The sequence below is a fragment of the Cyanidioschyzon merolae genome, chromosome 13, assembly GCF_000091205.1.
Source record: "Cyanidioschyzon merolae strain 10D DNA, chromosome 13, complete genome".
NCBI lineage: Eukaryota > Rhodophyta > Bangiophyceae > Cyanidiales > Cyanidiaceae > Cyanidioschyzon > Cyanidioschyzon merolae.
Genome location: NC_010139.1, coordinates 250,054 through 266,434, shown reverse-complemented (window position 1 = coordinate 266,434; position 16,381 = coordinate 250,054). Strand labels below are relative to the sequence as shown.

The 16,381-nt window shown below is 54.6% G+C and overlaps 6 protein-coding genes across 6 annotated transcripts; 3 read left to right on the top strand and 3 right to left on the bottom strand.

Moving 5' to 3' along the window:
- Positions 1–64: 64 nt before the first annotated feature.
- On the bottom strand, positions 65–3,292 carry CYME_CMM114C (calcium-transporting ATPase; the record flags this gene model as incomplete). The annotated part of the gene is made up of 1 exon (XM_005536963.1): positions 65–3,292. The coding sequence occupies one exon, from the start codon at positions 3,290–3,292 to the stop codon at positions 65–67; it is 3,228 nt and encodes a 1,075-aa protein (XP_005537020.1).
- Positions 3,293–6,059: 2,767 nt separating this feature from the next.
- On the top strand, positions 6,060–8,009 carry CYME_CMM113C (similar to inorganic phosphate transporter; the record flags this gene model as incomplete). Its single annotated transcript, XM_005536962.1, has 1 exon — positions 6,060–8,009. The coding sequence occupies one exon, from the start codon at positions 6,060–6,062 to the stop codon at positions 8,007–8,009; it is 1,950 nt and encodes a 649-aa protein (XP_005537019.1).
- Positions 8,010–9,789: 1,780 nt separating this feature from the next.
- Positions 9,790–10,431, top strand: CYME_CMM112C (similar to 5-formyltetrahydrofolate cyclo-ligase; the record flags this gene model as incomplete). Its single annotated transcript, XM_005536961.1, has 1 exon — positions 9,790–10,431. One exon carries the CDS (start codon positions 9,790–9,792, stop codon positions 10,429–10,431), a length of 642 nt encoding a protein of 213 aa, XP_005537018.1.
- Positions 10,432–11,361: 930 nt separating this feature from the next.
- CYME_CMM111C (eukaryotic petide chain release factor eRF subunit 1) lies at positions 11,362–12,735 on the bottom strand (the record flags this gene model as incomplete). Its single annotated transcript, XM_005536960.1, has 1 exon — positions 11,362–12,735. The coding sequence occupies one exon, from the start codon at positions 12,733–12,735 to the stop codon at positions 11,362–11,364; it is 1,374 nt and encodes a 457-aa protein (XP_005537017.1).
- A 507-nt stretch (positions 12,736–13,242) lies between these two features.
- Positions 13,243–14,286, top strand: CYME_CMM110C (hypothetical protein, conserved; the record flags this gene model as incomplete). The annotated part of the gene is made up of 1 exon (XM_005536959.1): positions 13,243–14,286. One exon carries the CDS (start codon positions 13,243–13,245, stop codon positions 14,284–14,286), a length of 1,044 nt encoding a protein of 347 aa, XP_005537016.1.
- A 724-nt stretch (positions 14,287–15,010) lies between these two features.
- CYME_CMM109C (Sm protein E) lies at positions 15,011–15,328 on the bottom strand (the record flags this gene model as incomplete). Its single annotated transcript, XM_005536958.1, has 1 exon — positions 15,011–15,328. One exon carries the CDS (start codon positions 15,326–15,328, stop codon positions 15,011–15,013), a length of 318 nt encoding a protein of 105 aa, XP_005537015.1.
- Positions 15,329–16,381: the final 1,053 nt, after the last annotated feature.

The following is a 16,381-nucleotide window of genomic DNA, read 5'->3' as shown; positions in this document are numbered from 1 at the left end:
GGTTTCTAGCAAAATGCTCTTCGCAAGTGCCCAAGCCTGCGCTCCCTTTTCCGGTAGTCACGATTCACGAACCCTGACTCGACCGTTTCGCCCGCGCTCTTCTCAGAAAGAATTTGAACACTTCATCAACGGCAATGACGGGAACGGAGGCGCCCACCACAAATAGCCAATCCCCAAGAGAAAGGCGCTCGACTCCAAAAGCTGTCTGCGACAGAGGACTCTCAAGCACGATCAGCTGCAGTGCCATTGAGGCAAGCACGGCACCCAGGAGCCAACGATTCGACACCATCAAATGTGGCTGCAGGATAATCGACTCGGTTTCCGATACCGCATTCAAGGCATTGGCCATCTCGGCAGTGACAAGCACTGACATGGCCACGGAGCGCGCTTGGACGGTGTTGTCTATGAATCCACGGTATCCGAAGACGCAAGCGAGACCAACGTATGTACCAATCGCCAGATAACGGGCAAGGTCACCACCGAGTCCACCCTGGGTACGTAGGAAGGGTTCATCGCGCCGACGAGGCGGCCGTTGCATGGCCTCCGGATCCGTCGGGTTGAAACTCAACGCGATGGCAGGTAAACCGTCGGTAATGAGGTTCACCCAGAGCAACTGCGCCGGTGACAGAATCTCCGGAACGTGCAGCCAAAGCGAGCTCACCAGGACGGCAATCACCTCACCAATATTGCTGCTGAGGAGATAGCGGATGAACTGCCGCATATTGGCGTAGATGGAGCGGCCCTCTTCCACAGCTGAGACGATCGTAGCGAAATTATCGTCGACAATGACCATGTCGGCAGCGGCCTTTGCAACCTGGGTTCCGGTTCCCATGGCGACGCCGACGTCCGCAGCAGCCAACGCCGGTGCATCGTTGACACCGTCCCCGGTCATGGCGACGACTTCGCTGCGGGTCCGCTGCAGCGTCTCGACGATCTGTAGCTTGTGCTTCGGTTCGACGCGTGCAAACACTCGCGCTGCTGCCACTTGGTCTGGGGTGTAACGGTTGCTCTCGAGGTCCGCACCGAGCACCACTGTAGGCGTCAAGGTACCGCTCTTCTCCGCTGCGGCATCTGCGATCATGGAGGTATCGAGGATACCGACTTGAGCGGCAATTGCAGATGCCGTCAAGGCGTGATCCCCCGTGATCATCACTACCCGAATACCTGCTTGTCGACAGCGAGCGATCGCTTCACGGACTCCTGGACGCGGAGGATCCTGCAGGGCAGCGAGTCCCAGGAACGTGAGCTGTTTCTCGGCACTGTCCTGTGCAGCGTCGCTGGTGCATTCTCGGATAGCCAGTGCAATACAGCGAAGACCGCTACGTGAGCGTTCCCTCGTCTGCTCTGACCAGTATGCTACAGCGTCTGGCTCAACGAAGGAGCACTGTTCCAGAACAGTCTCTGGTGCGCCCTTGACTAGTGAATACGTGTAGGTGCTTTTGTGATCGTTCGTATTCGCCGTCGACAAAACCGGCACGCTGCAGGTAACGACGACGCTCATGCGTTTCCGAACACGATCGAACTCATTGACCTGCAGGATTCGTGCATGCGACTCCCAGAATGCTCGGTTACTGTCGGAGGGTCGCAGCTCTTCGCCGGCTCGCAGCAATGCGAGCTCCGTCGGATCACCTCGTCCATCCAGGGTGGCCTCTGAACAGAGTGCAAGCACCAGCGAGAGCGCCTCCTTGAGCGAATCATGTACCGGTACGAGTTCCACGACGCGCATGCGATTCTGGGTCAGTGTCCCGGTCTTATCCGAACAAATCACAGATGTGCAGCCGAGTGTCTCAATGCAGGGCAGGGAGCGGATAAGTACGTTGCGCTTCGACATGCGCTGCGTTCCGAGGGCTAGGCAGGTGGTGATTACAGCAGGCAGACCCTCGGGAACTGCAGCTACAGCCAGAGCCACCGAGAATTTGAAGGATTCGATGACCTGCTCGAGAATACGACTTAAATCGACCTGTTGTTGTGAAATGATCATGGCAAGGGGTACTTGTTGGATTTCCTGTACAAGATTGAGCGCGAATACCGCTGCACAAATACCCAGCACAAGGTTGGTGAGCAGGTCTCCCAGGCGATTCATCTGCTCCACCAGCGGGGTTTCGGTAGTCGCTTCCGTGGCTAACTCCGTTTCACCATTCTTGCGACTAGCGCTGCTGCTGCTGCTGCTGCTGCTTCTCCGTACGAGTTGGCCACGGATTGTACCGACAGCAGTATTTTCGCCAGTTGCGACCACGATAGCGAGGCAGCGACCCCTGGTCAACACGGAGCCTGTGAACAACATATTGCGCTGCTCTTGGTACGGAAGTCGACCGGTGCCTCGTGCATCTTTCGCCTGCTCCATTGCCTCAACGTATTTGTCCACTGCAAGGGACTCACCGGTGAGAATCGACTCGTCGACTTGGAGCGTATTCGAGAGTAACCGCACGACACGAGCATCCGCTGGCACCAGGTCACCGGCTCGTAGTTCAATGACGTCACCAGGCACGAGCTCCCGCGCTGGTATACACGACCTAGCGCCCTGATCCCTGACAACCACAGCCTCCTCGCTCATATAGGCTCGCATGGCCCTGATGGACTCGTCTGCTCGCGACTCGAGGATCGCCCCGATACCAGCGTTCAAGAGCAGAATCGTTAGAATAATGACAGGCTCTAGGAACGCGGAAGCCGTTCGCTCCTTTGCTGTTGCTGCCAACGTAAAGGATATGCCGGCAGCGACCAGAAGGATCTGCACCAGACGATCGTCAAACTGTTTGAGCACTCGTTGAACGAGCGTCTGTGGTTCCGGTTCGGGAAGCGCGTTCGGTCCATGAATGCGCAAGAGTTCGCGAGCACGGCTCGTACTGAGTCCAGCTTCAATCTCCACCGCATAGTGCGCAGCAACGTGTTCTGCGGTCTGAAAAACCGGCTCCAAACGCGCCGTTGGTGCCCCAGTCGAGTCCTTCGAGTCTGACGACGCTTGTAGGCCGAGCAAGCGTCGCTGGACGCTCCCAGTTGACGCTGTCTCGATGTGCTTCAGTGCGAGCCTCCAGCTGCTGCTCACGAAGGAGCACACTGCTCGCGGATAGACGCTGCTTGGACGCACGACACAGTGCGCTGCTGTGTGTCTGCGACGAGTCTGCCTAGCAGGGCATGCGCCCCAGCGTGGACATAGTTCCGGGACGAATCCCGTCACCTGTGGTGACCTGACACCTGCCGCCTTTGCATGACCAAAAGATCGAACGTCACCACGACGTTTTGGGGACTGAACCTCCCTGGTCCGCTGGATACTTGCACCGGAGCTACCTAGCATAGAGACCGGCTCGCTGGAACGCGAACTAGGGCGTCGCCGCGCTCGCCCTGAAAGCGGTGTTGGGTTCCAGCGAGCTGGACGTCAGCGACAAGGCGCTGCGGCAGTACAAACGGTGGATCTCGGTACCCGTTACTTGGCAAGGGCGTTGCTCGGGACTGCAGCAGTCTACATGTCTCATTGAATGTGCGCTGTAACGAGCTGCTGCTCACGAGCACCGCTGTCGACAAGCGCTAGGGACTGAAACGCGTCGTGAACGGGCACAGGTTCAGCGAGCGTACCTGCTAACCGGGCGAGTACCCAGCCATATATGTAGCCGGTCTTAGCGTCTCGTTGAGTTCTACTGGAAATGCAGGCTCCGCTGGAAAGTTTCGAAACGGTTTCATGCCTGAACGTCGGACTTTTTATTCGCAGAGAATACGCGGCTTCGTATGCGGTGAGCGGCTTTGCTAGCAGGTTTCAAAAGCGACTGCGGGTCCAAAGGTCGAACACCTTTCCCAAAGCATAGGCTGCTTCGTACCTGGAGCCTACTGGAGGAAGCTAGAATCAGTGTACTACTTCCGCAACGACGGGATGAGACCGCTCATTTCTGAAGAATCGAAGTGCAAACCTGGATATCTATGCGCGAAGTGGTGCCTTTCGCATCGCTTGCAACGTTCGCTATGGAAACAGCAGCTCGCGACTCCCGCGTCTCCATTGACTCGGGCGACGTGTTCACTACTTCTTTATACAAATACAAGTCAGGACAGAGTAGAAGGGGTCCGCTTTGCGAATTCGCGCGCACTGACTAAAATATGTATCGCTTGCCACTGTTATCAGCACTAGTCTTGACGGGCTTTTTCTGTGACTGCTTCCTTTCATACGCTCTTATCCGTGGTATTCAATACGCCGGTCGCTCCTGTCTCGCCAGCTCCGTGGTCAGCAGTTGAGAGATGGTTATCACAGCGTTAACGCCGCGATTTTGCCGCTTCACGCTGATCTCTCGACGAACTTTATACACAGACGGCAGTTGTAATCTCTACGCATCGCCAGCAACCTTCATCGTCTTTTGTAAACAGTCATGGAGCACTGGTCGCAGCGATTACTTTTGATAATTGGCGGGTGCTCCCGTATGGACACCAAAGCGCTCTCCGGGGGCAGCCCTGTGTTGCATCAACGTTTGCTCTATCGCTCAATGCAAACCCATAACGGGTACAGGAAGCGCGCCTAGTTCCGATCCTCCGCTGCCGCGCTTAGTGCCGCTCCTGCGAAAGCGGGCTTGTTCTGGGCGATCCGCTAGGCGAGTATTCTGTTCGCTGCGAGTGCAAGCGCATCCTGTTGGACTCGGTAGAACATTTTTGGAAAGCGTCGTTGTCCACGAGGAAACGAGTGCCGGAAGGAAAACAAGTCGTGAAATTTCAAACTTTGCGCCCTTACGTGCAGAGCGCTAAGAGGATCTCTGCTGGAAGCGATCGTTGCGATGACTCTAGTACGAGCCCGTGATCCTTGTTCATGCAAACAGAGGATACGGGCGCCTCGTGGAGCATATCTCGTTCGAGGTATCATGCTGCTGGTGTCGAATGCCGTTTTGTCGAGGGCCACAGACAGAGGAGGATTCTTTTGCCGCTCGAGCGAGATCGCTTACATAACGTGACAATTTCAGTAAACTTTTGGCGTTAGCTTATGAGATATTCATCGAGGGATGCCATTGAGTTGCTGCATCCACGAGTGAGTTGCCTTGACACAGACAAATCGTGAACCTGAAGAATCATGACTAGCGCTCGCCAAACGTAAGGAAGGGAGAAAAGCGGAGGCTTGCACGGACGCACTGGATTATGATGTTGCTTTGTTTACGAACCCCGTGTACGACGACGTCGAGAATCCTCCTCTGGATTCCGGTGACGCATCGACCTCCAGCGACACAACCTGGAATGTGCCAATCCGACACGACGGCTGGGAATCCAAAAACTACGCATGAATTCGTCACCGCATATTGTTGCACTTCGATTTTCGGGGCTGTGCTTGAAAAAACTTCGGAAAAGATCGAAATGCAGGAACAGCGGAAGCAGATCAGCGTTTCGTTTGAATGTCGCACGAGTGTAGCGTCGCAGCAAGTGTCTGGGGCAGTCTCGGATCCCTGGGCATCGCTGGACCCATCGAACTCCTATTTCCTCCGGTACGACTGGTCTGTGGTAAAGCGTGTATCGAAGAGACCTGTGGCAGCGCGTCAGTCACTTTTCAGGTTGCCGATGGGAAAACCTCGTGTACAGGGGATTCTGAATCCGTCCATAAACCTGACGCCCTGTGACAAGGGCCTCAGGACAGCTCCGCAATGTCCCTATCGAGAGTACCGGCTCCTGGTGATTGTCGTAGGTGCCCGCCTGAGTCCACGTAGAGCTTTAATAACAGCAGAGGTACCGGATCAACCTACCTTCTATTCAGTTTTGGGAGCTCATGCCCTGCAGAATACAACACGCAAATGCTTATTTCAATGGATAGAGGTCTCTTTAGAATTCTCCAATACAATGGTCGCTTATCGACGAGGATGATGGTTCATAACCTGAATACGCTCATCGATGTTAGACCATGAAGAAGAAACGGGCGCTTTCGGACACCGCTGCGGCAAAGTGACCGATACGTGACGCCGGACACGCCATGGCTCCACGTCACAGAGGCGCGCCTGTCCAGTACGCGTAGACGACGCTACTAGGCACGTTTTGCGGTGTTGTCCGAGACCTCCAGTCCGAGGCGTGACGCCATCAATTGCAGTCTATCTGGACGCTTCGTTTCGATGCTGCCTCGTGCCAAAGCGCCGAAGGAGCGTGCAACTGCGGTCGACGACGCGGACGCTGGGCTCCAGTTTGAGGCAAGCGAAAACTCGCTTCAACTCTCGCGTACACAGAGCGAAGTAGAAACGCCTGCGAATGGCGTTGACGTCCCGGAGGTGCGGCAAGCGCCTCGTGCGCGCTACTGGACCGTGTTGATGTCGATGATACGCTCTATGAGCGCGGGCGCGGGTATGTTCATTGCAGCGTACTTCCTCATCACCACTGGACAACTTAAAACGGTCTGGGAAGCGGCTTATCCAACTTGCTGGCTCGGAGCAGTGCATGGAAGCGTCAACTGCGCCAACCAAGTGCGTTGTCCGGGTCTCTTTCCGCAGTGCACAAGTGCCCCCTGCCAGGACAATATTCCGGGCTTCTGCACCGGCCCCGGCGGAGGGTACCCTTCTCGCGACACGTGCACCAGAAGTATTCTTATTGCAAACTCCTGTGTCGTTTTCGGTGGTATCATGCTTGGGATGCTGGGCTTTGGCTGGGTCGCAGACGCCCTAGGCCGTCGTATCGGGAGTATCTGCACGGCAGCGGTTATGGTTACAGGCGCCCTTGTCATGACATTTGTATATTCTGTGGATATCAGTACCATCTTTATTGTCCTCAGCTCATTCTTCGGACTTTTAGGCATCGGTATTGGAGGCGAGTACCCGATATCCGCCTCTCGTGCCGCTGAACACAAACAGAAAATCGAGGAAACCTCCGCTCATGAGCGTCATCAGATCCAGAGACGCTTGCGAGGCGCTGCCATCACGCTGGTCTTCAGCATGCAAGGCATTGGCATCCTCTTTGGGTCGCTGCTAACCCTAGTTGCCATTGCGGTTGCCAAGCAGACTGCGCCGAATTGCCGCATCCAATCGAATAACGAAATGGGGTACTCTCAACGAGCCCTGAGTTTTGTTTGGCGTTTTGTGTACGGTGTCGGCGCGCTTTGGTTGTTCGGACTTTTGATCCATCGGTTTTACTTTGTTCAGGAGGACGAGGTCTTCAAGAGAGCGGCGAAACGACGGGAGGCGAGACGCCGTCGCGTGTTGACGCTCCGCTCCAGCCGCTCGGAATATCGCCAGCTACTCAGCTACTACTGGTCACGTTTAATCGGGACCGGTTTTACCTGGTTCCTCAATGATGTTATTCTGTACGGAAACCGTCTCTACTCGGGTCCCATATTCAACGGTATCAACGAGAATGCTGATCTCCTTATCCAGAATGCGTGGATCGTGCTGAACAATGGCGTCTCCCTGGTTGGTTACTACCTCGCGGCAGCGATCATCGACCAGCCGTGGTGCGGACGACGCCGACTGCAGCTCTTTGGCTTCGCGATGATCGCGGTATTCTTCGCGATACTCGCTGGGACCTATGAGCACTTCCGAACAAGTAACCGTCATGCATTGATCGCACTTTACATTCTGGCTTCCTTCTTCTCGCAGGTTGGACCGAACGTGGTGACCTACGTCGGTGCTGCCGAACTCTACCCCAGCGAAGTGCGAGCTCGTGCGCACGGCCTCAGCGCCTTTTGCGGCAAACTAGGCGCACTGGTCTCGACGCTCACCTTCGGCTACGTCGACATTCGAACGATATTCATCCTTACTGCCGCTGCTGCCGTCATCGGTTTCCTGGCGACGTTCATCTTCCTTCCGGATGCAACCGGGTTGGATCTGCGCGAACATGACTGGGAATGGGACCTGACTCTCCGTAACCACGCTGAGCTGTACGGCGGCGAGGCCGCCAATCTACGACATCTGTCGCTCTGCGAACGCTGGCAAGGCAGAGGCAAACGCTACACGCCGCACTGGCGAGCCCAGTTGCGCAAAGAGGAACGTTCAAGTGATGCAGCGGCAACCAAGCTAGCAACACCGCCGATCGCGGCGAGCACCCTCATACCGTCTATTGCTCCTGACAATCGCTGAGCATCGAGCGAACGATCCGGTACGATGATACGGAGTATGGATGCCGTGCGCTTTGTAAAGGATCAAGTGATATCTATTGACGCTGAGCGAAAGCGTGAGCGACGTACAACTTGACACTTGGGCGCAGCAGCGCGACGACACGAGCCATGTTCCCGTTTCGAAACGCGAGCACAGCACGAAGGTATCGGCAGTACCAGCGGGTGACTGCGGTAGAACGAGCACTCGCGCTGCCTGGCAGCGTCTCGCGCATCGCATGGAACTGGAACTCGTGCGTTGCGTTTACGACGAAAGCGCTACACCTGGATCCACCTAAAACGGAATAGGTCTCATAATTCGGACGCGCTCTCTAAAGCTCGAGACTGTTTCCACTGCCGCCAACACTTGTGTGTGCGGGGATTTTCTGCAACAGCGCCCGTTTGCTCTCTCTTATCTCAGATTTTAGATACGCCCGTCTCTCATTTCTTTGCGGCTCCGATGTCAGCAGTGAAAGCACGGTGGCGGTAGCGTCAGCATCCCGATTCGGACGCTTCTGGTTGTTTGCGACGCATTGCGTTCACGGACGGGAGATGCAATCTACGGTTCGCTTGCCATTTCGAGCCTCTTGGTATACAACTTCTGTGCAAACTCTCTAGCTGTGGCACTTGGTTGTGGTCAGGCCCTCCCGAATGCATGTGTCAGACCTGCCCGTGCTCCGAGCGCTGCTGTGTCGCGCGTCCAGGCTCGCTGCGTCGCTCTGTTCATACCCCTTCGGATCCAGAAGGCTCCATTGGATACTGTTCTCGTTTTCAACGCTCAGTGCTGCATCCAACGATCTGGGGCTTCTTCTGAGTGATGTCCTCCGGGAGTATTCTGTCTGGTGCACGGGCGGTTGCAGGCTATTCCCGCTGACCGAGGATTTATGGAACGTGATGAATTCCATCATAAATCGAATACCAAAAACAAAATCCAGGCTGGAGATCATAAGCACAAGTGTCTGCCCGTCACCGTTCCCATTGTGCAAAGCGATGAAGACGCTCTCCGCTGGACCCAGTGGATGCGATGACTCAATTCCGAAGACAAGAGCCTTTTCGATGCAAACAGAAGATACGGAAGCGTTTGGGAGCGTGTCACCCGAAATGCAGCATGCCGGTGCTGTCGAATGCAGTTGTGTCACTGGTCACAGCCACAGGAGGGTTTGTCTTTCGAACGCAATCGAATATTTGGGTGAGAAACTCAGGGACTTTTCGGCTTGAGCTGGCGAAGAACGCATCCTGGAATGACGCCCCGCTTTTGGATTCCCCTTCAATCCCACATCGCCTATAACGTTCCTTAGCGAGAGATCCATAAAATTGAAGCACGCGCGATTTGAACATCCTGCACATAAGGAACGGAGAAGACCGGAGGCTTATCCATATGGACTGACGATTGATATCCTTTGCTTCACGAAAACTAGTTCGAAGGAGGCGTGAAACGTCCTCATTCCGGCCACGTACCGAATTCCAGCGGCAAAGCGTCGAAAGAGCCACGTCGAACAGCGTGACATGAATCCTGAGGCTACTTGTATGCGTCCGTAAGCTCTTACTTTTTGCACGTCGAAAGCCGACTTTGCACATCTAAACTTTCGTTCGGAAAATACTCCGAGATGTAGGAACAAAGCACAGCATCCCGTGGTGCACTTCACTCGGATACGTATGAAGCGTATGCCGCTCTTCGACGAACGCTAGCTCAGCTTGTCTGCTGCCTGCTGACCTCGAGGCGACCAGTGAGCGCCTCGAAGCACTCGAGTTGTCACGCCTAGGGTATGGGAAGCACGCAGGATGTGCTTTTGATGAAACGTGAACTTCGAAAGCGCATGCGGGAGCTGCTTCGGCAGGTTTCAAGGAACGAGTTGCGAGAGCGTTCCGCGGAAGCCTGCCGACTGCTCACCAACTCGGAGGTGTTTCGGTCTGCACGAACTGTAGCGGCATTCTGCCACATGCCGACTAGCGAAGTGGAGACGACTGATTTGCTTGCCGCCTGTTTTGCTGAAGGGAAACGCGTTTTTCTGCCCCGTGTGGATGAAGGATCAGTGCGAAAGATGTTGTTTTTGGAGGCCCACGGTCTGCAGGACGTCGAGAGCTGGCCCCTGAACGCCATGGGTATTCGGGAGCCGCCTTCTACGTGGAACGGACAAGTCAGAAGAGAAATGCGCACGCTGGTTGAGCGAGAGCGAAAACCTCTCGACCTCATTGTCGTGCCCGGACTCGCCTTTGACACGTTCGGTCGTCGACTGGGTCGCGGCAAGGGCTACTACGACACCTTTCTGGCGACGTGTGAGCATTTGCATCTCGAGATGCAGCTTCCTCCGCCTCGAAGAGTTGGTCTTGCGCTTTCATGCCAGCTGGTCACCGAGGTGCCGGTATCAGCACATGATCAGGTCGTGGAGGCAGTCTTTTACGCTTGAGGTGTCCGGCCATACCATGGAACGCTATGGCAAACGGGCACGCAGCTATAGCCATAGACGCTCGTACGCGCGCAAGCTTGACGATGAACGATAGCCCCGGGAAGCGCGAGCGTAAAAGCACTGACTCGGCACCGTGCACGATACAGGTACCGCTGAACCTATTCATCACTGCATCGAAGCCGCAAGGAGAACCTTATCCGATCAAAACGATTGCTGAAGACTGCATGCACGACTAGAGGAGTTAGATGAAGGAACCTCATCTGTAGGTGCATGCTCGCACTGTGTCCTATGCTGAAAAGCAGATCCACCAACAATTCATGGGGAAGCGTACATTGCCACTGAGCACTTCACTATCCGAAAGCATCCTTCGGATGGAGTCCTTTGCCAAAACCGCGACACGACAGAGCGCGGATGGCAATCATTTCAAAAGCGTAATTATTTGACGTATGTGCGTTGCCGCGGCAATAGAGCCAGCTAGGTTCAGGGATCTGGTATCATCGTAAAGAACGCAGTGCAATTCTGTGTCTTCGCGCATTGTTTTGCCCCGGTAGCATTGCACAAAGAAGTCCCTGCGTCTGAGGCAAGGCCTCGGGGTACACACTGCACCCGGGTCTCTGATGCCAGTAATGCTGGAGTGCTGCACTGCAGCGCACACCGGCTCACCCCTGGATGCAAAAGGCGCGTGTTCCTCGCAGCGTTTATGATGCGTTTTCCCAAACCATGCGACAGTTTATCAAGGCCGCATCCAGAGGGCACGCACAGTCTGCGTTCCTTCAAGTATCGGGATTCTGCTGGCATAGACACAACCACGCATCCGTGCGTACAGAGCTGGTGGTGCGATCGGTATTCGCCCCGGTGCCTCAGAGGCTGTGCAAGGCTCTCCCGCGCTCAACCATTCCACCACCTGCCATCGTTGCGCCATCGGACTCGTTACAGCGCCCAGTCATCTTCATCCAAATCAGATTCATCATCTTCTTCCTGGTCTAGTGATGCGATATCGATTTGGTATCGCAGAATACCTCCAATGCCACCAAAACCTTTCACGAACTGACTGCCCTCTGCGGTTCGATCTGTCACCAAGTCCAGATGTGCTCCAAATCGCTTGTAGTTTTGCGCGAGCCAGTCCACCAGGGACTCTGACTCTTTGATTTCCATGTCTGGTCCGCCGTCCTTGGCCGTATCACTCGCCAACTGATCCAGCTTCTCCTTCTGAACGATCCGCACAGTCTCTTCGCCCGACTGCGGGTTCATCAAGACAACACGCTCATACTCGAGGTTCTCCCAGACAATTAATTTCTCCACTGCGCCCATTTCCAGCGCCTTCATGGTATCGTCGACCCCGTAGCAATATTTTCCAGTATCCAGTGCGATCTGGTCATAAAATTCCTTCAAAAGCCGCTTCTCACGTACATATTTCACGTTTGACAGACTGTCAGCAGCCAGTTCAATCGCTTGATTGAGACCAACCTCACCGCCATAGCTGATATCTACGACCGCGATCACTTTGGCCTGTAGACGGGGGTCGAACAGGTCGCTGCGTGCGAGCTCATTCTTAAAGTCCGCGGAACCAGCCAGCACGATGCCGCTCACATTAACTTTGTCGCCATCGGGAATAAAGAGCCGCACCGCATCTTCGCCAACACGTCGTAGATAGTTATGCCGTTTTTCCATGCGGAGACGCGCAAAACGGAGCGCGGACTGACCACCTCGACCATGCTTCTTCGGCAAATCGACCGTGAAACGATGCAGAATCTCGCGCGTGTTCCCCGAAAGTACAGCGAAAAGCGCCCCATTCCCGTCGATAATGATGAACCCGAACTTTTCATCATCTTCAAGCAGATTCATCAGTGGTTCTACGTGGAACCGCGAGTCGCAATAATACAACGACGTGTTGATCGGCTTGTGTGGCTCGAAGTCGATGGTCACTTGTTTCTCGCCCTTGTCCGTTAGAACAGTCCCACAGTAGATTGCTAGACCGTTCGGTGGAACTTTGTTGTAGAGCTTAAGGCGCTGTTGCGTAGATGTGATAGCAGACAACACGGAAAGTCGGTTGACACGGGACTTGATGTTGGAGGCTGTTCCCGCTTCGTCTGCGAGAAGTTTTCCAACCTTTGCAACTTGGTCGCCCGGTGGAATCAGTAACGAAATCATGGACGTGCCGTTACCACGTGCTGCCTCCAAGCCTTTGAGCAGTTTTTTAATGCGGAACATGGTTACCGCCCGATCCTCATCGTCCTGTTCGTGGTTGTTCGACGGCAGTGCGGCGCCCACAGCAGCAGCAGCCACCGTCGTGATGGATGCCATGCTTAGCGGGAAAGCACACGAACGCGACTCTCTGAACGCGTAAAAAGTAATCTCTATGCGATGAAGGCTTTTTGCTCTGCCCAAGAGTCACCCTGGTTTTAACGCAACAGCACCACCAGTGCTAGACAACGCGTAGCCGAACACTGCTGCTACTCGGTGAGAAGACCCTGGGTGGAGCCCGCATTGTGGCAGCCTTCGCCGGCGCGCCGCATCATCACAACGTTTTGGGAGGAGAGCGCTATTCACACAGTGCTTCAGGATGTTGTTCGGTATAGCAGAGACCTGATTGCGGTAGGGAATCGAAACAGGTTTCCAAGCGACAGCTTGAACGGCACGGTTCTAGTTCGACAGTTGCACGCAGCCTGCTGCTTTAAAAGCGGAGGAAAGCGCTTTTTCGCTTGGAGCAGGATTTGCTGCCTGTTGCAGCGAAAGAAGATTCGCTGAAAACGACGCTTTGGGCAAGCGTTCTATCGCCGAACTGGTGTTGTTGCAACGAGTAAACTCAGCATGCGGCTATTGTTGCAGCGTTGGAGCCAAACGATACGGCACGGGAGCCGCAACGCGCTCGGGATCGTGAGGCTGCGATCCTTTCCTGGTCGCCTCTCTGGGTCGGAAAGTCGATCACACTGGAGGCCAGTCACGGTATGGAGCACGTGTGCAGCCGTCATCGCGGCGAGCTTAGCGAGCGTTCAACGCCCGGAATGGCGACCGTGGCTCTGCTACGCTGAGGCGTCCACCTCGCTAGAAAGTACACACAACTTCACGGCTGCTACGGAAAAAGTTGCACCCTTGAGCGATGCAGCGGAACCGGCAACAATACTGTGGAAACAACTGCCTGACTCGCTTGCAGAGCTGCGCAAGGCCGACATCGTGCTTTACCAATATGAAACATGTCCATTCTGCAATAAACTCCGGGCCTATCTGGACTATTGGCGAATACCGTACAAGGTTGTCGAGGTGAATCCAGTAGGCAAGAAGGAGCTAAAATTCAGCTCCTATCGCAAAGTACCCATTCTGGTGGTGAATGGCACACAACTCAACGACTCTGCTGCTATTATCAAAGCACTGGCGCGCATCACGGACCCGGACCGTCCGTTAAACACGCAATGGTTCGACTGGATCGACTCCTGGTTTGTGCACACCTTACCACCAAATATATACCGCACCCGTCATGAGGCGCTGGAAACGTTTGACTACATCACGGAAAAGGAGAAATTCTCGCCGTGGCAGCGCTTCACGATTCGCTACGTGGGTGCTGCGGCCATGTATTTTGTGAGTCGCCGCCTCAAGAAGAAGTATCATATCGTCGATGAGCGCCAAGCACTCTATGATGCATGTCGTGACTGGCTCCAGGCTGTCGGTTGGCCAGAACGTCGTTTTCTGGGAGGTGCACGACCATGTGCTGCAGACCTGGCCATGTTTGGCGTCCTTCGCAGCATCGAGGGTTTCACAGCGTTTCATGAGCTCGCGGCCAATGTGCCGGAGATCGTTCAATGGTATCGGATCATGAAGGACCAGGTGGGTCCGTCTGCGCGCATTGATTCGATGTAGAAAAGTTGCCGAATTCGCTGGTGAACTGATTACCTGCAGAACGCAAAGAACGGAATTTTTTATCCATTTTGATCGATTGAGGATCGAAAACAATGCAGTGTTGCGTGTTGAACGCGAACGGCACAAAGAATGCAACGTGATCGATCTGGATTGATTGAGGGTCTGGGCTGCGCAGAACGGTCTGGAAGATAGACGAGTCACCTGTGAGCAGCCTCCATATCCTGAGCAAAGAACTTCGTCATCGGTGACGAATCGTGTGCATATCTTGGATTTGTCATATGGGCAATTTTGATTGGTAGCCTGGTGCATTGCTGGTACACGTCGTCCACCGAGATGCTTTGACTGTCTCATACCAGCAACCCATTCGCAAGAACGCACACGGCATCGTGTTTTGTTCCCGTAGCGGGAACTTCCGGTAGTAACCTCAACTGAGGAAGGAGCCGCTCGCTCGTGCTGCGCCCAAACCTCCAGCTGGGCATCATCATTTTTCATATCTCTGTTCAGTGCGACGAGCATGTAAAGGCAAAACTCATCAGAGATAGGCAGACGAACTAGGCACTTCCCTAGTAGCGACGACTCTCGTTTAAGACGCCGAGTTGCCGGTGCGTCCTGCAACGTGCACCAGCGCTGTTCTCTATCGCCATCCGCTGGCTCACGCGGTACACCCAAACCTAGTCTGCGGGAAACTTACGCAAAGTTTCCAGGATCATAGCTTTGGGGCTCCTCACTCCCGAGTCGCGCTGTGCGTGACCTCTTTTCGCTGGGTTGGCATCCCCAGCGACCGAACGAGGACGACGTTTTCGCCTTTGAGGAGGATCGTCCCTAGAGCAACCGTCCGCCGCTTATGCTTTGCAGTACTTCCCCACTGCTCCACGGTGTCGACCAGAACTAGATTGGTGTGTTCGTCGAAGCCGCGCAAGGTGCCTTCCAGAGAGTACCTGGTGTTTTCGAATAACCAGACCTCAACGCGGGCTTGTTGGCGCGCCAGCGTTGCTAACAACTGCTCTGGAACTATCCGTCTGTCCAGAGCAGCCTTCGGCATCTATGTTCACCACTTAAGTTGGCTGCAGGCGTGCAACCAGGGGATTTTGCCTGCTTTTCGCGGTTTGCTCGGGAGCAGATAACAGCGCGAATGCCGAAGCGAACAACGTTACGTCAGTGCAGCAAACCCGTTTCGCCACAATATCGTGTAAATGAATATCCACCCGCAGACGTCTCTCAGCCTTTTCTTACAGGGTTCTGGTATCGGTTTCAGTTTCTCCATATACACTCCGACGCTGTGAGGCTGCCCAACAAAGTTAGCTTGCCGCAGCGCTGCGTGCCTCGCATTCAGCACAAGCATCTCCTGATATTGATACCAGCGTTGAGGTCTCGGTTCATGGACTCCATGCGTTTGTTGCCGCTGGTTGATCTCACCAATGATAGGAGACCACGAACTCGTGCACGCTGTGCCATTGGGTGCTCTGTCAGCTCTTCGTGCTGATCCGTCGACGAAACGCTCCGCTGGCCTCGCTCCAACTCAACATCCTAGGGTGTATATTCCAGCTCGTCCCTTAGATTTTTCGAAAATGAACGCACTTGTTTATAGCCTGAGATGACGACCTTCCCGCATCGAGCAGCACATGCGGAATAAAGACCAAATGTGCCCCGGTTGGTCACCATGTGCTGAACGCTTCATCTATTCGCCCGGTGGAGCGGTCGTGACGATTCAGGACGCAAAACTCTCCTTCTATGGGAATGAAACACAGGTGAGAAGAAGGAATGAAACCAGCTCTACCCGTCGATAGAATTGGCAAATGCTCGAACTGAAGCAGAATGGCTAAATACCACTATGTCCAATAGAAGGACTTCACCAGACGTTTGGGACAAGTCTTCGATGACTCGACAAAAAGAGGGCGCTGCTGCATGAGTGTTCTCTTCAGCGGAACTGAGGCAGCCAAATGAATCCACCGCAGCTAGAACAGATGATGATGTCGACGTTCTCTACGATTTCGAGCGTACGTGCAACGGGCTCCCGCTCAGCAAGTATTCATCTGCACTGCGATTGTCTCGTTTGAAGCAAGTCTCATCGAGTGAGAAAACAAACTGATGTTCC